This window comes from Orcinus orca, chromosome 5 (genome assembly GCF_937001465.1).
Source record: "Orcinus orca chromosome 5, mOrcOrc1.1, whole genome shotgun sequence".
Lineage (NCBI taxonomy): Eukaryota > Metazoa > Chordata > Mammalia > Artiodactyla > Delphinidae > Orcinus > Orcinus orca.
In genome coordinates, this window is record NC_064563.1 from 99,469,377 (window position 1) to 99,496,670 (window position 27,294).

Sequence of the window (27,294 nt, forward strand, 5' to 3'; positions counted from 1 at the left end):
TATTTATAGCACATTATATTCAAAGTATAATGCAATGACTTTTAAATCAGTTGCATGAATTATAACTCAGTGCCATGATGACATGAATAATAATGTAAAAATCAGATTCATAATTTACAAAAATGTTGGTTGATAGATTGAAAATTGATATTTAAATCAGGCATTTAACATGTATGAGTAAAAATTTTTAATCAACATGAAAATACCATTGTGAGATTAATGTTAGAGTTATAAATAGAAATTCATGTATTTTTCACATTTTTGCTGCCACTGTCGATATTTAAATGACAAAAGTTTATACAATACTGTGCAGTCAACCCAAATTATTTCAGATGTGACAGAACTGACAACAGCCAAAACCCACATTGAAAATATTAACACATTCATCACCAAGCATCGTGCCTTCAAGTCAAGTATCATTTGGACATTTCCTGTCGTTTTATCACAAATATATTATTTCCAAAATCTTGACCCTGACTATGGCTACACACACACACATACACACATAAATAAATATATATGTATAAATGTAGATAGACACTTGGAGTAACTATGCAGAATCACATTTATAAAATAAATTTTAAATCATATACCAACTTCTAGAAAATAATGGAGTTTTTAGTATACTTTTATCACTAAGATATATGAAAATGGTGGTAAAGATGAATAAATGTTACCAAAGTATAACAAGGGTAATGTGGCTTTTGGTAGATTTTTATATAAAAGCCATTCTCATAAATGGCTCCTCAGAACAGTGAAAAAGAAGATAACATCCTTCGCCCATCAACTTACGTTATAAAGGAGCAGGTTCAAAGTGCTGACAAATGTACCATTGTTCTCCCTCACAGAAATAGCAGCTGAGGACCTAAACCAGATTGAGGAAAAGGAAGGCATTGATGAGATTTTAAAAGTTTCAGTTATACCTTAATATTAGATTTAAGGCAAAAAACTCTTGAGTAATCCTGACATACTTTTAACTAGGTCTGTAGTGTGCATACTGTTTAAATTACTGAACAGATAAATAATCAAACAGCAAGAGGAACTAAGTAAAGACAAACTGTTCTTTATGATCTTTTTATTTATAAAGGAACCTTTTTTACATTTTTTATTATTTACATGAAACTTTTGCAGAAAAACCTCATTCCAAAGAAAATTGAATCTGATGCAAATACATTTTCAATTCCACTTCAATAGAAGTTTCATGAGATCAGGGACTTTGTTTTACTTTGTTTACTCCTGGAACATTGCATGGCACGTAGTACGTGTATAATATTTATTGAATAAATGAATATGTTTCCATGTGCATTGAAGTTCAGGAATGTATTTAGTGGGAAAGTTGAGGGGAGCAGAGTGAAAGACTATGACCTCCTTCCCTCTGCACCTGTATCCTTTTGACTCAAGGCCTTTCTTTTCTTGTTTTCCACATCAAAATCTTGCTTTTGACCAAGTTGTTTGTCATCATTGTGCCATTAAATCATCTATGAATATTTTTTACCTGAAGCAAAATGTGGCCTCCACATTCCCTGTGACTGAGATTAAACAATAACTACTTTTGTGATAGAAAACCCTAGAACTGGAGAGGGAAAGTTCTTATTCAATCACCCCATCTTGTCAAAAATATTTCACAAATCCATATGGTTATATTATAACGTGGATGTATAACTGTCTTGGAGTATGTGCTTTGGGAGTAATGAATGAATACATGACTATAAACAAAAGGCAATGACCGCAGTCCATGTCTGAAGCTCTTTGGTTCTGGGTGACACCACCTTTCCTGGGAAGCATCAGCAACTGTGCAGGTGACACCTCAGCAGGAGGCACGGAGACCTCAGATTCTGGGCAGCAGAGTCCACCAGTGAGAGATACGGCAGAGAATGAAGCTAAACAGTACCCAAAAATGCAGTGACCGAATGTTCCACACACTGGAAACAGGACAGGCCCTTCTGGTGCATAAGCACCCAGGGTTCTTGGGTTCTTGGGCAGTTCTAAAGGGAGCTAGGAGAACCCCAGGCAGACATCTGATTAGTTTGAGCCAATTTTAATTGGGGGGGGGGGATTAAAACTGAGCTGTTGATATGCATCATAACAATAACACTTACAGATGGATAGAGAGGTAGATAGGTAGGTAAGTAGATAGATAAGACCTTATATGGTTTCCATGAGATTGAGTTTAGCTATTCTCAACAAATGCTACTATCTTTATAAGTCCCTCAAGGGTAAAAATGACTCAAACCAAAAGACAATATGAGAAAGCAAGAATAAAATGTGACTTACGAAGCAAGCTGGGTATTATTAACCAGGTATTCCAATGGATAACTACAACTAAATTTGTAAAGAAGTCCAGGTAGGTAGCTGATGATTGTTGGTGGGTCTGGAGTATCAATATATCCTGAAATATTTCCTATTTGTACTGAAGTTGCATTTCCATAAGCACTGACTCCAGGAATTGTGGATACCTGTTAGAATGGTAGATCAAGCTCAGTTATTAAATAGTTATATGTAAATCTAGGCATTTCATATGCAAAATAAAACATTAGGCAGATCATTTCTAGGGTCTGTTGCAACTATAACATGGCATGGTTTTGAAATTATACACATATAATGCTACTTATAAGTGATCATACGTCTTTTTCTTCTTCCTCTCATAAAGAGGGTGATTTTATTCTTTTTTAATTAGTTTTTATTGGAGTAGAGTTGATTTACAATGTTGTGTTAGTTTCAGGTGTACAGCAAAGTGAATCAGTTATACATATACATATATCCACTCTTTTTTAGATTCTATTCCCATGTAGGTCATTACAGAGTATTGAGTAGAGTTCCCTGTGCTGTACAGTAGGTTTTTATTAGTTATCTATTTCATATATAGTAGTGTGTATATGTCAACCCCAATCTCCCAATTTATCTCCCCCGTTCTCCCCTGGTAACCATAAGTTTGTTTTCTACATCTGTGACTCTATTTTGTAAATAAGCTCATTTGTAGCATTTTTTTAGATTCCACATATAAGCAATATCATATGATATTTGTCTTTCTCTGTCTGACTCATATGTGTCTTTTAACTAAATAAAACTTCATATAACCAAAGACACTATACTCATATTTCATAAATAAGAAAGTAGAGAGACTATATGTCACTCGTTGTGCTACAGCAAGTAATTTGAAAACGCTCATGGGTAAAGTCCAAATTCCGTGGCATGGCCTAAAAGACCCCTGTTAATCTGATCTTGTTTTCCATGTTAGCTTCACATCTCCAGGCTCCCACTCTTGGTTAATAATGTCCCAGCCCCAAGGCCCTTGTTGCTCTGGCCTTTGTGCATACTCCTCCTGCCTCCACTCTCCTCTCCTCACCATGACATATCCCACTCCTCCCCTGGATCTCATCTTCCCTGGAAACTTCTCCTGATACACCCCACAGCTTCTATTCATGCAGTCACAGTGCATGAGCAGTCTGACTCAGCACACCCCCATCCATAATCAGAGCTCTTTGTGGGCAGGAGACCCTCCTGGTCTTGTTTGCCTTTGTCCCTTCAGCATAGCTCAGTGACACCAGCATCTTGGGGTCCTCGAGATAAATTCTGAACAAATGAATTAAGGTCACAAATTTTCTTAGGGTCGATCTTCTCAGGGTCTTCCTCTGTGGTACATGGAGATTCTCATCCCCTTCCAGGACAATAGAGATTCTTAGCTGGGTTGCGGAGGGATCATGAACTCCTAGAACTTATATAAAAATATTGTCCATGTGTATATTTTCCTGGGACTGATTAGCTTTCATTTCTCCAATCCCACTAAAATTTAAGAACCAGCATTTCAGGAATAATCAATAATGTTCTTGATCTTCATAATACAATTGAGCTTCTCCCACCATGTCAAATACAATATGATGCTCAATTAATATTTTAGCAGATATTATGGAGACCGGTAACATTTAATTTTCAACAATAGAATACCCTTTATACATGAACCTAGGAGCACATGGGCAAAACTGAAGCAATTATCTAGCTGACTCATGAAGAGAACCAAAATCATTATGAATGAAAACATTTTGATTCTAATCCAGATGATTTAGTAGTCTACTTAATTTTTCCCATACAGGACTATCCTTGGAGCAAACTCCAAAGGTGGTGACATCTAAGACAAAAATAAAAAACTAAGTGATTCTTCCTCTCTACACATCGCTTGCCTGACTGGCTAGCTAAACGTGCAAATTCTGTCTGCGAAAAAAAATTATATACATATATTTATATATATACACATGATATATATCTCAATTTTTATACCAGAGTAATTCAGCTCTAAAAAAAAAAATGAAGGTACACACACGAACACGTACACACACACACACACACACACACACACACACACACAGGCTTTGTCTGGCATTTCTCCCAAATTGTTTTTCCAGCAGCAGGGTAAGACTGAAGTCAAGAGTAGAGAGCTCCTTGAAGGAGAGGCCTTGGGCGACCGTGGGAGGAGGGGCAGGGCTGCTGCTCTCCACAGGGGCCCCCTCCCTCCACACGGAACCTTGGATGTGTAATAATCAACCTGAACCCCTCTCCTTCACTCTCCCTTAGGCCCACTTCATAACCTCTCTGCACACAACCCACAGAGATGAATAAATGTTTTCAATAAAAAGAGTCAACAATACTCAAGCTGTAGACTTGGAAATGGTCATGGGCACAATATTCTAACTGCCCTCAGGGAAAAGATAAAGGAGATTCAAAGAAATCTCTTTTTCCTGTCTCCTATCTCCCACCACATCTTAAAAGCCCTGCCCTTAGAATAATCAAGCTTTTCCCCTTAATCCCAAACAATAATTTATCAAGAGGAAAAACTGATCTCTCCTTCTTCACTGGGCTAAGTGGTCACGCTCATTGAATCTTCTTTTTGTCTTTGCTAGGATTAACCAATAAGACTATATTTAAACAAGCAAAAGAAAAAATAGTGCTAAATGAATTTTAGTGTAACACCCCCCAAATCACAATATTTTTACTTCAATTAATTTTAATTCCCAGGAGAGTGAATGCCTCTTTCAATTCTATTTTTGGTGTTCAATGCATGCATAAATAAATGAATAGTGTAGACTAGTGGTTCTCATTCAAGGTGGAAATATTTGAAGTGGTGTTTTGATTTTCACAATGACTGGAGAGAGCGTGCTCCTGGGATTTCATGGGTAAGACTGTGTATGATAACATTTTGAAATTCAAAGGACAGTCCCACAGGATGAAGAATTTCACACTGGAAATGCTAACAGCCCTCTTTTACAAAACAGTGGTGTGGATCATTCAGTGGTAAACATGATACCTAGAAGATTCTAAGTTTCTCATTCTATATTTCATCTTTCTTCCTGAATGAGGTCACTAAGGAGCAATAGGCCAAGTGATCCATTGCCAAACTCACTGGAATATAAAAGATACTTCCATAAAACGCATGAGGAACATAGCTAATTATCATTAGATAATTAGATAATAACTGTAGAGACATATTCCTCAGCATCACTCACACAAAATAATGTTGGTTAGAGTAGCACAGTTAATCTCAGCCCCCTCAACCACCAGCTACAATAAACAGAACCACTATTGGAAAATAAAATTGCATGATTGGGAGCAGAAGCCTCAAACAGGCAAAGGAAAGCTATTTGTTCAGTTTTATTGGAATTTTTTCTCGAAAGACAGATTGGGCTTCTGATTATTTCATGAAATTGGGAGATTTTTTAGTTATGATCCCCAAACCTAGCACACAATTTCACACTAATCTTACCATTAAATTGTTTCCACAGCCCTCCAAGGTGCTGAGATTGATGATGAAAATGACCACTGCAGGAAAGGTGTTGTTATTGATGAACCCCCTGCAGTGGGAATCCCCATGCCTTCCGTTCAGTGCCAGGTCTGTTTCAGAATAACCGGAGAAAAGTACTGTGCAAAAATTAATCTTCATTGTAATGGCCTGGACCCCACAGTAGACATTGATGTCTCTTTCAGCTGAAATAAAAAATATAAAAAAACAAACAAATCACGAAAGCACAGCATGGGGTCCAAGAATAACTACCATCCCCTGAGGTATTTTCATCCCCTTGGTCTGTTTAACTCATTCCTATACTTGAATACATCATAATCCAACGTGAAAGTATTAGGAAAAATAGTCTTTGATTTAGTTATTTCAGGAGAGATCTTTGAGTGTAGAGATTATAGTGTATCTCTGTTTCCTTGTGCCCGGTACACAGTGGATGTGCATTAAATGTTTATTGGGTAGTGTAAAATGATTGGAGAATTGAGTGGAAAAAATCAGGCCACGGAGGAAATTCAGAAGAGAGTAACTGAATTATTTAGATCACCTGTCTAGAGTAGTGAGCCTCACTACAAATGATGCATTTTCTCAAGTGTAAGGAAGAAGCAGTTAAAATCCATCCTAAGCCAAATTGTTGAGCACTTTGGTGTTTTGTAACCCATCTTATCCAGGATGTATAAACAAAAGCCATCTATCCAGATTCCATTTTATTTTATTAAATTATGCTAGAGAGGAAGAGAATGAAAACTTATCTGTGGATATTACAGTCAGACACGCAGTCTACCCTAAGAAAAATTTGCCAATGACTATACCTGAATAAAAGCAATTAACTAGGCATGAAAATGTAAATACACAATTTGCAGTTTTCCATGATTCCATGAGTTATCAGTGATGGGATCCATTCCAGGTCTATAGAGGTGAGCAGGCACACACACACACACACACACACACACACACACACAAGATTTTCATGTCTCTATTTAGTTAGTTTCTGCATGTAATGAGGAAAATATATGTAGAAAATGGAGAATTTGGCTGTTGCTAGGCAATTCCCCAGTGTCAGAAGCTTTCAGTTTTATTGGTTTTGGTAACTGTTACAGATTGAATTGTTTCTCTCCCTCCAGAAAAAAAAAAAAAATACATTGAATCTTAACCCCCAGTACCTCAGAATGTGGTAATTAGTTTGGATGAGGTCATACTGGAGTAGGGTGGGTCTCTAATCCAATATTACTGGTGTTCTTCTGAAAGAAGTATCATGTGAAGAGACAGAGACACAGGAAGAATGCCATGTGAAGACAGAGAATTGGAGTGACACACCTACAAGCCAAGGAACAGCAAAGACTGCCAGCAAACCACCAGAAGCTGGGAAGAGGCCAAGAAGGATTCTGTCCAGAGTCTCAGATGGAGTTTAGTCCTACTGATACCTTGATTTTTAACTTCCAGCCTCCGGAATTGCGAGAAAATAAATTTCTGTTGTTTGAAGTCACTCTGTTTATGCCACATTGTTACAGCAGACTTAGGAAATTAATACAGTAAGCTTACTACTTTTTACCACTCTTATTTTTTACCACTGAGATAAAGAATCTGAAACATACATCTGGTTTTCAAAGTGTGAAAACAAACAAATAAAAATGGATTAGGCTGTTTGGAGAAATCACCTTGATTGTTCAAAAAAGGAAAAACAAGCATAATAAAATATTTTTTTGGTAAATGATCTAAGTAATATGTAAATGTCATTCATGACTTTTTGGCATAAAGTTAATTTGCTTAAATATATCAGTTCTAATCTATGGGTAAAAGTGTTCAACAGCATATTTCTTTGGAGTGTTTATTCTGCATACTGGCTTTTTGTTGGTAAAGTGAGTCATATTTTGAGGATACGAATCAATCAAAATGGAAATTTCTATATTTGATTATGATTTTAAACTCAATACAAAAAAGAAAAATTTTTTTCATAGCAAAAGATAGAAAGATGGAAAATCTTTTTCATGGCCAAAAGGCAAATATTAGGCTGCTTGGTACGGAAAACCCCAAGCAATATTCCCCTTGTAGGTGGAAAATAAAATGATAACCCACAGATGAAGCGTACTTTGCCAACACAGAAAATAATAAATACCACTTAAAATTGGGAGAATATCTCTATTAGCTTTCAACAACATTAGCTGTTCAAATGCAACTATAATTTTTAAATGATGCTCTTATTAAAATAATGAGTTAATTTTAACAAATGTTTGAATGTTTCAAACATTCAAACTTCAAATTACATCTTAAATCTGGTGATTTTTCTCCATCTTTATGCTATTCCTTGGTCTATGCCATAATTATATTTTCCCTAGAATATTACATTCACCTCCTAACTGGTTCCTTTATTTCAACTCTTAATGCCCTCTGATTAGTACACCTGTTAAAACGTGAATCCGATCATGTTACCTCTTTGCGAAGATCTTCAACAGCTATTCATTTCACTCAGGCCAAAAGTCCAAATCTTGAACCAGGTCCTCAAGACTCTCTGTGATCCACCACCTGCCTACCTCTGCATTCTCATCTCCTCTCTACTATCCCCCTTACTCCCTACATCTGTTTCACTGAACTCTGTTCAGTTCTTTAAATGTATCACACTGAATCATAGAGGCCAGAATAGTGGTTACCTCTGAAGGAAAACTGTCTAGAATAGGGGAAACAAGGAAAATTTGGAGGGTGATAAAATTGTTCTCTATCAATCTGGGTGGTGATAACATGAGTGTATACATATGTTAAAATTTCAAGCCACACCCTTAAAATTGCTGCATCTTATTTTATATGTTATTCCTCAATAAAATACTGTATTTTAAAAAGCCTAATATAGGTTACACATGACCTTCAATCAGTTTTTTCCCCTCTGTAGGATGCTTCTCCTACTCCCAATCTTTGTCTGAGGAACTCCTACTCATCCCTCAGGTCTCGAATTTCATTGTCTTTTTCCCAAAGACTTTCCTGATCCCAAATCTAAATTATGCTACTCTGTCTTATGTTGTCGTATTGACTTGGAATCATATATGTATTTGTATAATTGTCTTCTCAACAAATTGAAAGTCCCAGAAAGCAGGAAGCTATGATATTCATTGATGTACTCCAGTGAGTAATTAATTAATTAATCACATAAAGTATGGGGCAATAGACTGCACTAAGGATGTACAAAGTAGTGGTCCTTTTTCTTAGGTAGATCACAGTCCATAAGAGGAGGTAGATGTGGCCCACATTTAAGAAAGATTGGACAGAGAACCATGGGGTGGCATTGAAAGAGAACCTTACCCAGACCAGTTGATTAGGAACAGCTTCCTGGAGAAGATGGCATTGAACTGAGTTTTGAAGTATCGGTAGGAGTTAGCTACAAAAAGGAGTGGGAAACTTACAGCACAAAGGGGACAGCATGAATGATGACAGAAGTGTGAAATAAATATGCTCAGGCTGGTTAGGAGCTGGACAGTTCATTTGAATTTAAAAAGCAAGGAGGAAATGGTAGGCAATGAGGCCAAGTAGCAAGCACATAGGCAAGATCACAGGAAACCTTCACATACAAAATGGTCTCCGTCAGGTAGCAAAATGTCTACTTAAATGTGAAATCAAATTCTCAACTACTAGACCATGCACTAAGAACTCTTTATGCTTGGGGAAATAGAGAATGAGTATCATTGCATTACTTGGCATACCCTAAATGTATGGAAGTTAATACATATCATTAAATATGTTACAAAAGAGGTATCACTCCCTTAACTTAAACCAACTGAAGATTTTAGCTTCCTCACCTTTGTTTGAGAATTAATTGATGCCTATGCTAGCTTAACAATGGCAGTGATTGCTTTGTCCAGACATAGTGCTCTCTTCCGTTTTCTGCTTTATAACTGGAGACTTGTAACCCCTGCAGTGGAACTGAATTTGCTACAAGCTGATCCCACTTGGAGAAATGATAACAAACTAAAGACTTTACAGTGTAAGAAAGGATCTGTTCAAATCCATCCTAACCTAGCTTTCTAAAGACTTTTCACTGTCCCTTCCAAGGAACACATTTTTCCCTGGTTGTAGATACTAAAGACATCTATTCAGCACAACTTTTCCATTTGTGAGGCTTTGAGGGAAACAAAAATGCTACTTCAAGTTGCCAAAGAGCAATTTCTGCCAAAAGTAGAGAAATTTTTTTCAGTTACTGAATAACAGTTGCTCTCAACAACTAATTTTTTTTAGGCTTTTTATTGTCCAATCCCTGGCCTGAATTGTAATATCCCTTTGAACAACACTGCAGTATTAAACAATCCAATGAATACAAGCTAATGACAAAAAATAATCAAGGAATAAACATCTTTAGATGTTTGGTTTCTAGTGTTTTCTGTCTAAAGATACTAAGTATGTCTAAAATGGTAGGCCTGCATACAGAGTTTATGTGCAGTTATGCTGCCAAAAGGGTGATTTTTCCCCTGATATTTAACCAAGCTAAGTTATTCATAGAAAATTTAAAAATGCAGTATTCAACTGAATTCAGATAAAAGTAAAGAGATGTTCTGCACTCCTCTTACCTACCAATCAGGCAATGAGTTTGTCTCAGATTTTCTAAAATTATGCAAATTTAAATATCCTGTCACACTAAATATCCTGTCACCATCTATCTCACCATGTACAAAAACATAGCCTGATATGGGGTTCATAGAATATGGTTACCATATAAATGGAGTAAAAAGGAAATGGATCCAATTCTGTATATGTGAATAAAAACATCACTCTACCTATTTATCTCCAAGAAAGTTCCATTCCTAGAACACCTAATATACTTTTCTCTTTAGACATAATTAATGACAATATATTCTCAGCATATGATTCACATATTTAACAAATATATCTATTTTCTTTTTCTCAACAATTCCATACTCAACTGGCTTACATCCAATTGCATCCAGATGAGGCTAATGATTCCTAGTTTTGGATACATGGAATGATTTTATCTCATCTCAATACTATTAAGTTTGAGACCTACATTTTCTTTCAGTAGTGTCAGAATATTTAACATGTTCTAATTATTACCTGGATTAATAAGGGCACAGATCAATGCAAGTATTCAAATAATCTGCACACATATATTCTGCAACACAAACACTCCAGAATTGAACTGAACTCAGCACTGCAGTGCAGTGGCTCAAAATGTTCCTTCACTATTGACCTGAAAATGTAAAAATCTGTATGAAAAGCAATTCTGGGTGTCAGTGTAGATTGTAAAAAAAGGGTGGGGTGCACAGGAGTTGAACACACAAAATCAGTGTCATCAGTTTTACACAAGCTAGAGGCTATTTGGTCCTATTTATTTTCAAGATCTAAACTACATGCCACTTCATGTTAACAAAGTATCCAAAAAAAGCATTTGTTTATATACAGTACGTTAGTCTCTGTGCTAAACTCTGAGGATAAAGACATTAACAGGACTCCTTCACTTCAAGGAACTCATGGTTGGGTAAAGGACACAGAGAAAAAAACAGACAATTGCAATGCAGTTGATAATGATATGATAGAGGTTTGAATACCACATTATATACAACCATGTCTTGGTAGGGCACAGCTGTTTGGAAGGGATTGTTGGGAAGAAATGAAACAGTTCCAACTGACTAAATTTTATAAGAACTTGATTAGATGACGGCATGAAGAGAAGGGGATGTCAAACTTATGGTCAAGTTTCTAGCATTAGTGACTGGGTGGATTATTCCCTGAGATAAGGAATACAGGAAGGAAAAAGACGATGAGCTCAGTTTTTGAGAGGCTGAGGTACATATGGGACATTCAAGCAGAAATATACAGCAGGTAGTTGGAAATAAGAGTCTAATATTTAGAGGATAGAAAAGAGTAAGAAGTATAAATTTGATAATCACCAATACTCAGTACATCAATTATAAACAATAATAATAGATGAAATACCCATTGAGAGCACTCAGGTAATAGAAATGGGCTGAGAAAAGAAAAACAATTTCTAAGGCTTCCTTTTGTAAGACTTCATTTTTCCAATGATATATAGTCATTCTCTTCCGCTCTACCCCACATCACGTTAACTATGAGTCTACAATATCACCTACATTATACCTGGGAGTGGATATTTGCTTTCCCACTAGATTATGAACTCATTGAAAGCTCTGGGTTTTCCCAGCGTGCCTAACAAACATTCAGCAAGTGTTTATTAAAATGTTTAATTAAACTCTTTCACAAACAGCATGTATGATTTCTAACTTTTTTTTTTTTTTTCGGTACGCGGGCCTCTCACTGCCGTGGCCTCTCCCATTGCAGAGCACAGGCTCCGGACGCACAGGCCCAGCGGCCACGGCTCACGGGCCCAGCCGCTCCGCGGGCACATGGGATCCTCCCGGACCGGGGCACGAACCCGCGTCCCCTGCATCGGCAGGCGCACTCCCAACCACCGCGCCAACCACTTCCTAAAAAGTTAGGAAGCCCCTAACTTTTTAATATCAACTTTCAAGATTCACAAAGAAAATATGTGCTCAATGATATAGGTTCATGTTGACTGTTCATCCAGAACTCATATTTCCTATCTGTACTCTGCCAACTGCCTGAGATGATTCCTGTTTTCAGACTTTTAGAGGAACATCAAAATTCTCTATGTCAGATATTTTCTAATTCAACACACTAAATAATATGAAATTAATAGATTTTTGCTATTTGTTTAGGTATTTAGCTTTTTTAAGTGCATTAGTCTGGCAATTAATTATTTGCTTTATTATTAATAATAAATTTTTAAAATCATTTCCCCTTAACAGCAAGGGATTTGCTAATCCCTACTGTCATTAATAGCAAGCAAGTGCGTGACAGCCAGTTGGGGTTGGCATAAACACTCTGGTATGTAACAACATAAAGCTGGCAAGACATCATGAGTACCACACTCCAATCAGCACTTCATATGAATATGCATTATACAGAATCTTATTAAAATGCAGATTCTGATTCAGTAGATCTGGGATGGGGCGTGATCTTTACATTTCTCACAAGCTCCCAGGTGATGCCAATGTTGCAAGTGAAGGGGAGCAGAATATGCCACCCCAAAATATGCCTCTTTGGCATAAGGATTACCTTAAATTGATTATTTTTAAGAAACAGCAGAGATTTCCCTGGTGGCGCAGAGGTTAAGACTCTGCACTCCCAATGCAGGGAGCCCAGGTTCAATCCCTAGTCAGGGAAATAGATCCCACATGCATTCTGCAACTAAGAGTTTGCATGTCACAATTAAGCAGCCCATGTGCCACAACTAAGACCCAGTGCAACAAAAAAAAAAAATAAATATTTTTTTAAAAAAAGAAAACAGAAATGGCAGACATAGGAGAATCCCTGAAAACAAATGGAAGTTACTCTTCTGAAAGAGACATTTACATTTATAAGGGAAATCTCCATTTGTAAGTGCATCTCCTTCTCTGTACCAGGAAGGAAGAGGGGAACTAAACCTCCAGAAACTCTTACAAAGGAGGCTACAGACCTAAATCTGCATAACCACCATACTCCTGTTTACTGTGATTTACCTGATGACCTCCTATAACTGGCTTCCCCACCACCACCATCTCTTTTGTCTTTAGCTTGAGATGGTATTTAAGGTAGTGGCTTGGGCCATTTCAGGGAGTTACTCCATTTTCCTGGGTATCACCCATGAATATAGGAGGTTTACATGTTATTAAACTTCTATTTGTTTTTTTCTATTAATCTGTCTTTTATTATAGGGGGCTTCAGCTAAGAACCTAGAAGGGTAGAGGGAAAATTATCTTTCCTCCCCTACACAAGTCTCTTAACCAACTGAGTTACTTAGTCATAACTATACATTTTGATTGGGCAGGAAGTAATCCTTAGGTGGGTTCTATCAGGTGGGATTAAGCACTCCCACCAAACTGTATGATTTATAGGCTTACAAGAGGGAGAGGTCTGGATGAAAAAGGGACAGGAAAGAGAGAGAAACAAATTGTAAAGGGCATGGGTGTGTGTCTGAGTCCCTTCCTTTTTGAGGAACTAACTGGTTTGAATTACAACGAAAGAGGGTTATGAAAGGCTTTGTGAGACTGAACCCAAATGAGTCTACTTTAGTGCTCAGGTGGCAATGTGTGAAATAAAATTGGGAAGAGGGTCAGTCTTCTCCTTCCCCACCTCTACCCCATGCTACAAACCATAGCAGTTTAATAACCAGAGGAGCAGGACAGTTACCTCAAATGGCAGCTAGGCCCTGGGCACTCCTCGAAACAATTGAAAGAGAAGTGTGAGGCTGCGTGAGTCTATTGTGAGCAACTGACGGCTCTGTGCAGTTCAGATGCAGGTATTCCCATGAATATGATTGCACCTGGATCCATGGGCTGGTTTATACATACTTAAAGGTAGCATTGGTTTAAAACTGATTGTATGAACCAAAACCTATTCAGTATAATAGGAGGAGTCTTTCCTGTATGCTGAAGACTGCGCTGCTTTGTAGTACCACAGAAATCTCACCTGGAAATAAAGGACACTCATCCCTCAGTATCCACGGGGGATTGATTCCAGGACCACCCTTGGATACCAAAATTTAAAAGAAATCCATGGATGCTGAAATCCCTTACATAAAATGGCATATGCAGTATTTGCATATAACCTATGCACATCTTCCTATATATTTTTAAATCATCTTTAGATTACTTATAATACCTAATATGATGTAAATGTTATGTAAATAGCTGTAAATACAATGTAAATGCTATATAAATGTTTGCTGGCATGCAGCAAATACAAGTTGTGCTTTTTGGAACTTTCTGGAATTTTTTTTCTGAATATTTTCATTGAGGTTGGTTGAATCCACAGATGTGGAACCCATGGATATGGAAGGTCAACTCTAATTTATTTCCTGGACTCCAAGAGATATTCCAAGACTATATAATCTTAGCAGATTATAAAAGTAATTTATATATCATTTTTACTTCTATCTCTATAAAATGAGAGTAGCAATATTTGGCAGTACATAGACTTAAAATTGCTTAGAAAACAGATGTTATATTTGTTGTTTTAACACAATTTTTAAAGTTAATTCTCCTCAAGTTTTTATACAATATTGAGCAAGAAGTTTAAAAGGGGTATTGATATTTCATCTACCCAAAATACCAGCAGCTGATTAAGAATTTAAAGTGGATTAGGAATTCAGGTTTCCCCTCTGTATTGAACAGGTTCCTCACCACCTCAGTTTTCCCCTTCTGTTTCTCATTAGCAAATGCAAGCTGTTGTCTGCAGGGCTGAAAGAAATGCATACGCAGTCCTCGATAAACTTTGCAGGCTTCTATTCACGCTTGCTAGAACTAGAAGGGTTTGGTCATCTTTTTCAAGCAGAAAAAAGCATATAGGTTTTACTTATACAAGTAGAGGAAATGAAAAATCCATGCAATAAAGAACTTTGTTATTAAAATAAAGAAGAACAATTCAGAACTCTGAATTGTTCAGTCACTGAACTTGCTGACTAATTCCTCTTCTCTCCACTGCACTTTATCACTGAAGGTTAATCAGGATGTGATCTGCAATCGCTGTCTCGATCAGTTCTTCTGCCTCATCTGGTGTAGTAATTGCAGTCACAGCTGCAAAGCGAAAGCAGGTATCCTCTTCACAGCTTGGAGACCAAAACACTACTACTATGTAGGAAGGCAGCAGAATTGGCCTTTCTTACCTACACAGAGAGACAGAACGTATTCCCTGGGATAATTATTCCATAATCCACTCTTACTTTGTCTTTGGGCACAGAACAGTGCAATGGTTAAGCAAAGCCTAACACAAAATCAGGCAGCTCATTTTACTTGACCTGCCCATGAAGTCTATCACTGAAATAGGTGATTCTCTATTTTATTTCCTGGGGAACACTGGTACTCATTGAAATATTAATAAATATTATCAGAGAAAAAATTTCCTTAGTCAAGCTGGTCCTGAAAAAGCTAAACAAATTTTCCTACCATATGATTTTTCAAATTCTTTAATGTAGCAGTTTCCATTGTGATTCTCCATTTACACATAATTTTAAAATTTTAGTTTTATTGAGATACAATTGACATACGGCATTATATAAGTTTAAGGTGACAGCATAATGACTTGACTTACACTTATTGTGAAATGATTACCAAATAAGTTTAATTAATATCCATCATTCATATAGATACAAAAAAAAGGAAAAAAATGCTTTTTTCCTTGTCATGAGAACTTTGAGGATTTACTCTCTTAGCAACTTTTATTTTAAACATAGCATACATCAGTGTTAACTATAATCATCATGTTGTACATTACATCCCCAGTATTTATTTATCTTATAGTGTGAAGTTTGTACCTTTTGACCACTTTGATCCATTCTCCCATGCCCCCACCCCTGCCATCTGGTAAGCACAAATCTCTTCTCATTTTCTACGAGTTTTGCTTTTGTTTTTTAGATTCCACATATAAATGAGATCGTATAGTATTTGTCTTTCTCTGTATGACATTTCACTTAGCATAATAACATTTGCAGTCCATCCACGTTGTCACAAATGGCAGGATTTCCTTCTTTTTTATAGTTGAATAGTATTCCATTGTGTGTGTGTGTTTGTGTGTGTGTGTGTGTGTGTGTGTGTATGTGTATCTCACAACTTTATCCATTCATCTGTTGATAAACACTTTGGTTGTTTCCATGTCTCAGCTACTGTAAATAATGCTGCAGTGAACATAGGGTACAGATGTCTCTTTGACATAATGATTTTGTTTCGTTTAGATATATACCCAGAAATGGAATTGCTGGATCATACGGTAGTTCATTTTTATTTTTTGAGAAATCTTTAAACTGTTTTCCATAATTGCTGCACCAATTTACATTTCTACCAGCAGTGCACAAGGGTTCCCTTTTCCCACATTCTCACCAGCATTTATCTGTTGTCTTTTTGATGATAGCTATTCTGACAGGTGTAAGGTGATATCTCATTGTGGTTTTAATTTGTATTTCCTTGAGGATTAGTGAGCACATTTTCATGTGCCTACTGTCCATCTGTATGTCTTCTTTGGAAAAATGTCTACTCATTTGCCCACTTGTAATTGGATTATTTGGTTTTTGGTATAAATCATTTTTTAAACTTAGTATTCAAGATTCACTTTAAGGCATCATGGTTTGATGGAAAGAGCTCTAGTGTTATATCTCTGACAATTGCTAGCTTTGCAGTATTAGAAAAATTCTAATCCTCAATCTCCATATCATAAAGTAAAAATTAAAAAGTTTTGTAGGTTTATTGTAAGAAATAAAAGAGAATTACATAATGTGCCTAGCATTCTATACATGGAATTTATTCCTTCTTAGCACTATTTCAAATAGAATACAAAATGACAAGTCATAAAACATTGACTTACGTTCAGTTTCCCATGACTGGTTAGTTCACCATAAAACAATGTCAGGCCACAAAGTTTCTGGTGTCATTAACCTAATCTCTCCTTGATTGTGCCTTTATCATTAAAGACTTCTTTAGAGGCTTGAAAGTTTAGGCCGACCCTTACATATACCGTCTTCTAAAAGAGGGGCTGGTTCCAGAAGGTATCCATTAGTTGCAGAGGCCAAATGCATTTATCTGTATGTTTCACTTTGACCAAATAATTCTTTGGTACTCTAAAAGTCAACTATGGATTGCATTTTATTCTTGGAACAGCATAATTATAATGTCAGTTGGGCATGAGTCTATTCCCTGCTACTAGCTTAGATAGGCAAGAGTTAACTACCTTTAAAATTAAATGGTATCCCTTTAAATTTAAAATGAATTAGGCCATGGTGGTTCCCTTGGCTTAAGGAAAAATGGCATGGAAATTAAAGAAAATAGTTCTAATGTCATGAAACAGCAAAGGTCAGATAGGGTGAGATGATTACTCTCATCATTATTAACATTACTTTGCATTTAGATAGCTCCTCTCCTTTGCCAGACTCATTCTCATTCTAGCCCATTGCTTAGTATCTGAGAAGCTTGTGGAGCTCCTAATGACATCAAGGGTGATCCTGATGTGGAAGAGAAGCCACAGGTCAAGAGGGGAGTGAGCAATTAACCTTCAGGCTTTATTTGCTCACTCTGGTCTTTTGCACACAACCTGCAAAAATGGGCTTACTTGAAAAGACTACCCATATAAACTTAAAGCCTCTCATGGAACTTTTGATTTATCTGAATTTTAGGGGTTTTTTTAATATAAATTTTAAATTGCAACAATGTGTGTGTATAAATTTGGAAAGTTTGGATATTTTTTGTCTAAGCCCAAAAGTACTAAAAGTGCTAACATGCGTAAGGACAAATACAAATTAAAAATAAGAGGTTTAATTCTCCCTGTTGAAAATAAAGGAAGAGACCATTTATATCAGAAAACTTGTAAGTACTTTCTCTTCTCCTTGAAATGTATATAAATCCTTTTGAAAATTAGATAGGACTTTTGTCAGCTTTATGATGCAGGGACGTCTTTCTCAAGGACTTGGGAACCATCTCTTAGAAATGTAAACATCAAGGAAAATAGTATCCTTATCTCACAGTCTGGGGACGGTGGGAGCCTCACTTCCGTGGGAGCCTTGCTCCAAATCACAAAAGTACCTCCTTTCATAAAGATATGAGAATTTTATCTTCCCTCTGGAGAAAGCTACTACACTAACACAGATGGTCACCTCAATTACCAGATAAATTCAGGACGAACTATACATGACAAATGGTGCTGTCAAGTCCTCTTACTTGAGAACTAATTATTATTTATTTTGAAAACATGTATGCAATGGGTTGCCTCTGCTTGACTATGTAAAAGAGTGAGATTCCTTTCTGTCTTCGCAAACTTTTAATGAATTGCCTGTGTTGAGCATCACATTCTGGTTTAATGCTTATTCAATGATAAATGTGTTCTCATTTCTACTATCTTTGTGGAAAGAATTTTTGGGTTGGGAGAAGATTTTGTTTTTAGTTATATTTCCCCAAACATGACTGTGCTTTTAACTGGAATAATGGATTCAAGAAAGTAATAGAATACGGTCAGCTGTTCTCAATCATAATGCATATGAGAGTCATCTGCAGGATTTAAAATACAAATTCCCAGCACCATATTCAGAGATTCTGATACTACATATCTGGGGGAAAGCAGTGAAGTCCACACTGAACGACTATCTCAGGTGATTTTGACGCTGATGGTCAGTGGGCACCATTGTAAATGGAAGTTTTAACATAATTTTTAAATTTTACCATACGAAAAATACTTCCTTTTGCTGTCCTAGTCACTCCTTGGCTTATTTACAGGTTTTATTTACCTTTACAAGTATAATACATCATCAGCTAGTTCCTCTCTGCCGAGCAATCTTCTCACATTCTGGCCTTCTCTTTTATCCATAACAGGGTAAGACTTGACTACCCTTCCCAGGTCCCAGCCAGGCCTCTGCCCCTCACTCTCTGAGGGCCTCTGCCTTCCACTTCAACCACGAAGATGAACATAATTAGCATCTCTCAACTTCTCTGCCTCTTTTATTTCTCTTCTCTCCTAAATCAAACAAACAGCTGCCACTTTTCCAAGGTTAACTCCTCCACCTGTACCTTTGATCTCTTCCATATTTTCTTTCCTCATTACATCAATTATTTCTTTGTTAGTATTCCTAGTCTCTGAATACTTTCCCTTTGCTCATGTAGACTCAGGTGTCTCTAGTCCTCTAATCCAAAAATCTCCTTTCTCATTTAAACTGCTGGCTCAGTTTACTCCTCCCTTTCTTTCACCACCAGGTTATTTAAATAGTAGTCTATTTCCACAACTTTCCTTTTCCTACCCCTCATTCATTGCTCACTCACTGCACAGGGATTCAACTCTCACACAGCTATTTTTGGTTTCAACCTCTCTCCTCTGACCCAGGTCCATATTTCCTACTTCTGAGTAGACGCTGCCACTCTACTCTCTAAGAGCACTTCAAAGTCATTATTTTCGAACCCAAACTTCCTTTCTAAAACATGCAAATGCCCTATACTTTTGGCTTCAGTTAACAGTATCGACATCCAGTTATCTAAGTTCAAAACAGCCTCTAGCCTTCTCTTTCTCTCACTTCCCAAGTCAAATCAGTTCTCAAGTTCTGGGGAGTCCACCACAAAATACTGCATCTCTTAATAACTGTCTCCTTCTACTGCTTCCATTGTCACTGCCTTTGTGACATTTCTCTCTGCCTCTAGTCTCTTCTAACTTGATTCTGTCCTTCATACTTTCCCCAACGTCTGCTTTCTGAAACAAAATGTGACCACATCAAATTCTTAAAAAGGTATGTTTAAAAAGATGCAATGGCTCTTCATTGCTTACAAAATGAAGACAAAACACTTTTATTACACAAATAATACAAAAAGTATCCTTGCCAAAACAACTGAACCTGAATTTATTCAAACCTCTAGCTCTCATTAGTTGACAGGTTATACAGGAAAAGAGAAGCATGTTAAATGACACATAAGAGTTACAGTCAACCAGATCCAGAGTGTTGGAATTCCAAGAAACAAATCACCAAATTATTTAAAGAGATAAATGGCATTTTAGAAAAGCAAGGGACTTCTATAAATTAAGACAGACTTAAGAAACACGTCAACAAATGCACCATGTGGATTTAGAGGCAAATTGGCTGAGTATAAGATGATATTGAGTAATTATTGTTAAGTTTATTAGATATACAAGTGTAATGACTTTTTTAAGTTCTTTTCACTTATATATATAATGAAACATGAATAATGAATTTATTTTTAAATATTTCAGAGATGGAGGTAGTGAGATGGAGAGATAAACAAAATTTATAAATGTTGACAACTGATGAAGCTGTATGATTACTATGAGTGCTTTTTTACTAATCTCTACTTTTGCATATGTTTGCAATTTTCCATAGTAAAAAAAGAAAAATCCTATCATTTGTGGTATTCAAAATCATTAAGAACCATGCCTTAACTGATCTTCGTAAACTTGTCTTTGGACATTCCCCATCCTGACCTCCTTATTTTACTAAACCTGTCAAGTACTTTCATACTAGGTCTGGGCTCATGAAGCCATTCCTACATACTCTTGTCTTTATTTGGGAGCAAGCCAGATTACCTCTCCTCAAATAAATTAGAAACTTCACATCAACTACCTAACTACCTACTGATTGCTCTATGCAGGTGTGTTGTTACTCTGGCATGCTCCAAACACAGGAGCATGTAAAACATTGCAGAAGGTATTTCAGTTTGCAATACATAAGTAGAAAAGTAGTTTCAGATCATCTAGTTCTTATTTTGTAACTATTGAACTGTGGTTCTATAACTTTAGCTGATATAAAAAGATGACTACTTAAGTGAAACCTTAAATTACCTCTAAAAAGTGCAGATTTTAGGAACCTGTGGGACACGTCCATCAATATGGTCAAAATCTCATGTCTGTCATAATACTGATGGGTTGCTATGAAATGCATTCTGAAGCTGGCGTGCGTACTTTGGTGGTGACCAACATTTCATTGAAATAGTATTTTTTTGAGTATTGCATAATATTTCACAGTCATTTTTTGAGTATTCTTCCTAAATAAATTTATCAGCATATAAGGGCAATTTTTAAAGTCTGAATTAATTTATGAGAAAAACATCCCTCAATTAGACAAATTTTGAATGACATTAGCCTCTCCCAATTTTATCAACCATTAGCCAATATTTTTCATATCTGTGAGCAGTGATTATAATAATATAAACTACAATGAACACTTTGTATGTTAATGTGGTTATAAGTTACAACTTCAGAAAAATGTCTTTTGTCATTTGCCATTTGTTAACATCCACTTAATATAGACAGATATCCCCCTCATTTTCCATATGTATTTAAATGATTTACTATTCAAACATAATCGCTCTTTCCAGATACAATTAGAGAAAAGATTGGGTTCAGACTTACCAGGAAATCTACTGTGGAGGTTGGTGTCACAGTTGTAGCCATTGAACTGAGCAGACCCTGGAAGCACTCTAATTGTTAGAAGCAAGAGCAACCATATCTGTTCCATTGCAAAACCTAGAAAAGAGTTACTTTTCATGTGGACATCACCAGCCTTCACTCTCACTTGCTGGGTAGACTGAGGCTGATCTCAACTCACTGTTGGATAGGCAGGCTGTCTACATCCATGCAGGCAAAGCTCATTAAAGACCTAAGGATTATCAGAAATAATTATCAACAATGAGGCAGAGATTTTGGCTACAATATTTCAAAATTATTTTTATTCTTTGACTCCAGTTTGCAAGCGTGACAAAGCTAGGCTTTTGTAGTAGAAGAACTAAGATATAAATCATAACATTTGCAAAAGAAAGATTTTTATTATAAATAGGAAGAACTCAAACCAAGTATTTAGCAGATTAGAACAGCCTAGCTAGGCAGACTGACTGATTTGGAGGCAACGCTACCCTTTAAAGTACCAATATCCATAGTCAGAGGGATTTAACATTCAAGAGTTGATTTTCAGAGAATTCTCAATTCTCTCAATGACCAAATAATGTCAAGAAAAATTTCCTCTCAACAAAGGAATTCCAGGGTACTACTACTTCTCAAAATCAATGGTTTGTATATCATTTTCCTAGGAAACACAGGAATAAAGCGAAAGGGAGAACAGAAAAATACTACGTGTAGAATGACATCCTGTTTTCTCCAATGGCTGCTCATTGGTGGTTGATAATTGATACAGAAGTATGAAAACCTTGAATTCTTAGGAGAGTGTAATGGAAATTGTCAATGTGTGTTGAACAAATAAATATAAATTGACTTTAATACTTAAACTCCAGTCAGTCTGGTATTTAATTTTTTTTCCTTTATGGCCTTTTATTGTCCTGATAAAGTTAAAATATCTTCCAGAAGTGCCCAACTTATTCTCAGAGCATAGTTTGTGCACTGGAAAAAAATTTTTTGGGTTGGTGGTTTTGGTCTATGTATAAAAAACAAAAAGAAAATAAAACTGCAAATGGCTTATTCAAATAATTTATTGCATTTTTAAAGCTTTGGGCTTGGGGAAAAAAAAGATGTTTTAGCTGTCCTTAAAGATCTGCCCTTAGATGATCAATCAAGTCTTTAGCAAAAGGAAGGAAATACATCTTGCTTTTGAATCGTCATTTTAGTAGAACATGTTTATGGTGAACAAAGTCACTTTGGTGAGGATGTGGGAAAGGAAAGCATGAGTTTACTCCCCAAAATAGACACAAAAACTATTAATTAAACAGGAGCTTCCTTCCTTACGCACTATAACATACCACTGAGGCACAAACCTAGTCACTTTAGGAACAGCCACATGTCTGGTTAGTTCTGATCCGCTAGGACACTCCAGAAACAGAAGACTCACACAAATGGCTGACCCAGACCCTGGGGTCTCTTGGCCATGCCTATGACTTCAATGTCTAGCTCCTCAGGACACTCCAAATAGACGAAGACAGCCTTGCTCTTTTGGAGTCTTTGGAAGACTTTTAGGAAAGACAGCAGCTTGTGTCTGAACGGTACATCCCATCACACACACAGCAATGCAATGCCCCGCCGCTTCCTTCTCATGATGGGTCCCATTAACTCCTAGAAGGCACTGGAGACTCTAGACTCACACTGTTGTCTCTCAATCTAAAGAAGTCTCCCATCCCTACGGATTCAGAGTCAGGAATTTTCAAGAGTGAGTTATTTTTATTATTCAAAAAGGCTTTCTAGCTTTTATATTGTCTCACAGGAGAAAAATAATGCTTATTGAGTGGATGCTGTATACAAAGAAGGCAGTGTGTTGCCAGATCATTTACCTATAGTCTCTCATTCAAATCCTTATAAACACTGGATGATGCTGGAATCACCACTCCATGTATAGAAAAGGAAAAATAAGTCTCAGGATGCTAAAGTGACATGGAAAATAAGTGGAGGGACTAGAATTCAACTCCAGAACTTTCTGATAAGAGCTTGCTGCACAAGCTACCTAAATATCATCTGTTATTAAATAAATTTCATGTTATTTTGGTTGCCATTTATCATCAGTTGTTTTCTTTAGCTTTTAAAATCGTGTACCCTTTATTAGATCTTTTCATATAAAAATAAACAAATTCTTACATAGTGAATGCAATTTGTTTAATAGATGTATTGAATAATATGGGCATTGTGAGGAAGAAAATTATTTTTTAAAAAGGGAAAGGAGGTCCTGATTGTGGAAACAGTGAGAATTATTACTACAGACTAAACTGGACACATCTATGTTTAGCAAAAATGGTTAAGAAACACGTGCTACTTGAAATGGACCACTAATAGCAGTAGTAAAGTCTTTGCTTTACAACATTAGATCAGATCTGAGGTTGTCCAAAAGACATATCTCTACACTTTGAATAAGACTTAGAGCTCTGTCATAGAGATTAAAACTCTTAATAAATATTTTTTGACAAGAAGAAGGTAGAGGTAGAAGGCAGCTTGCTTTAACAGAAAATCCACTGATTTTGATATCAGCAGATAGAGATTCAAATTCCCCCTCAGGCGTTCTCTAGATTTAGCATTTGAAAACCAAGATGATGATCATAAGACTTTATAAACTACAAACACGTAAAGAACATAGCACAGTCTGGACATAAGGCACTCTCAATCCCATGGAGAGGGATGGTGACAGGGTCTGTGCTCCTTTGACTAAGCCACATGCTCTGGAGCTAGACTGCACAATACAAAGGTGTCCCATGGGCTAGTAACAGCCCTGATTAGTTGCATCACATTATTATATTTATAATGTTATTTGTATTGGTCTGTGTTTTAATATTATGGTACATTAAGCAGGGGAATTTTGAAGGACACCACAACTTTTGTATAGGCAGTATCCACATTCTGATCCCTATAACATTGGCAGTGCTCATGGCATTTTCAAGACTTTGGGAGTTAATGAACTATTTTCTTGTACACTCCCCATCCTCAATCCTATCTCCATCATTTGCTCTGTACATAGAAAACTTGACTATCAACTCACAGTAGTAGCAAGCTTGGAGATGTTACTTGCCACAGTTTCTAGAATTTTTTTCTGAAATGGGAGTGCTTGGGGTTTGGAGACTGTGTTGAGATTCTTTACACTCATTAAAGCATAATGTCTTGTTTGCTCAGACTCCCCAGCTCCTGGGCATGTGCAATTCTAGACATGTGTACTCCAGTCTCGATTTGGCTTAAAAATCTTAGTTGAGCTTCATGTCACAAGGTAGAACCCAGTGTCTGTGGTTTACCCTGGGATGACCTGAAATGCTTGCTGTCCCATTGTGGCTCCAGCAAACTCTGATTAGAGAACCTGAGCAGAAGCATTTCCCATCTTCTCCACCATCACTAAGTGCAGCATCCAATGACCCTACTTCGGTGCTTAACAGTGTTGTACAAGACTGTCTGACGTGGTCAATATTACAAAACATTAGTAACACATTCTTAGATAACAATGACCTTGAAGACATGTATCACAAGGTTTTTGTACATCTTTCTTAACTCAGTACCTCCATAAATTTAAATTGATTGCGATAGGGGAGGGAGAGGATTGTACGTATAACATTGAATTTTAAGGAATTCAGAAGTGTTGATTTTAAAGAGACACTTGCATCTCTTAAACTGGTATTGAGGCTCTGTGTTTTATACTTAGCAATACAAAGGAAGTCATATGCTGAGTGACTTGCTATCAAATGTCAATATTTCTCATATTAAGTTCTCGTTTTAAAATAACTTCTTCTAAAATATGATTTTCTAATTTATTTGCTTAAGATTGAACTTGGAGTCAGAAAAACATAATTTCACTTTTAATTCTCACTCAGTTTTATATAAATTGAGATAGTTCTGTCACACTGTTCTCTAGATTTTATACATTTAATAATCTTTTTTGACCCTCCTTTTATTAAGATCTGTTAAGTGCCAGATTCTGTGCTACATTTAATATTCAACTACTAACATAGATTTAATTTTCACCCACGTTACTAATGTGGAAACTGAAGTCAAGGTTTTTAATTGACTTGCCCAGGGTCACAGACCTAGTAAATGACAGAGAAGAATTCAAAACTAAGCTTGATCTTTGGAATTATTGTAATACTCTGTTCGACTTAATTGGAGTTTGTCAAATAAATCAAATTAATGTCTTGTTAATTTTCAGAAAGTAAATTATATTAATAATGATTCTTAAAATATGCTTTGAGCTAAGTGCTTCAGATGACTGAGGCAAAATATTTTTAATATCTACATACTTGTCATGACTTTATTTCACTTATTCAGAGTGCATAAAAATATTATTATTTTCACAAATTGATTTAATGATACTGCCAGTGACTGTTAAGGTCTGATTATGCACCAGAATGTTTTTTTAAGCACCTTTCTAACCATATTTTCTAAGTATATTTTCTAACCATGATACAGGTAAATTATTCTCCTTATTCTGAGATGAAAAAACTGAGGCACAGAAATGTTAGGGAATTTGCCCAAGGTTAAACAGATGACCAGTATGAGAATCAAGATTCAACGTACACACCATATGATCCAGAAATCCCACTCCTGGGCATATACCCAGAGCAAACCATAATTCAAAGAGATACATGCACCCCAGTGTTCATTGCAGCACCATGTACAATAGCCAGGTCATGGAAGCAACCTAAATGTCCATCAACAGAGGAATGGATAAAGAAGATGTGGTACATATATACAATGGAATATTACTCAGCCATAAGAAGGAACAAAATTGTGCCATTTGCAGAGACATGGATGGATCTAGAGACTGTCATACAGCATTAAGTCAGAAAGAGAAAAACAAATATTGTATATTAATACATATATGTGGAATCTAGAAAAATGCTACAGATGAACCTATTTGCAAAGCAGAAGTAGAGACACAGCCATAGAGAACAAGTGTATGGACACCAAGGGGGGAAAGGCGGGTGAATTGGGAGAGTGGAATTGACATATATACAATACTATGTATAAAATAAATAACTAATGAGAACCTACTGTATAGCACAGGGAACTCTACTCAATGCTTTGTGGTGACCTAAATGGGAAGGAAATCCAAAAAAGAGGGGATATAAGTATACATATAGCTGATTCACTTTGCAGTACAGCAGAAACTAACACAACATTGTAAAGCAACTATACTCCAATAAAAATTTTAAAAAAAGATTCAACGCACAATGACTCCAGAAACTACACTCAACTATTATATGGCATTGCCTTCCAGAAAATGACCCTTACAACAGTACCTCAAATGGAAATTTGGTGATTACTTGGTAAATTTAATCAATATTGATTTATTCCTACATTCATTTATCAAATATTATTGAATGCTTACATGTGCCTGGTAGTGTCCAGGGGAGCTGAGGTAATGCAATCAGAAAGAATTATTTGCACAGAACTTACATTCTAGTGAAGGAAGTCAGAAGAAAATGAAATCTATAAGTGGAATACAGAGTATATTTACAATTAGTGCTATGGAGAAAAAGTAAAAGGAATGATAGGAAATTCTGGGGCGGAGGAGAGGGAGTTTTGAAATTTTAAATGGTCAGGGATATAAA

At 36.4% G+C, this 27,294-nt stretch overlaps 1 protein-coding gene across 1 annotated transcript in view; it reads right to left on the reverse strand.

The window, feature by feature from the left end:
* ZPLD1 (zona pellucida like domain containing 1) overlaps window positions 1-27,294 on the reverse strand; it is a 481,064-nt gene that overhangs the window by 19,587 nt on the left and 434,183 nt on the right. The window contains exons 15-18 of the mRNA XM_004272088.3: window positions 21,686-21,932; window positions 5,756-5,976; window positions 2,275-2,456; window positions 793-865 (exon numbers count right to left, since the gene is read on the reverse strand). Coding sequence (XP_004272136.2) covers window positions 793-865; window positions 2,275-2,456; window positions 5,756-5,976; window positions 21,686-21,821 — 612 coding nt within the window. The 5' untranslated portion in view covers window positions 21,822-21,932. The remainder of the gene's footprint in view (window positions 1-792; window positions 866-2,274; window positions 2,457-5,755; window positions 5,977-21,685; window positions 21,933-27,294) is intronic.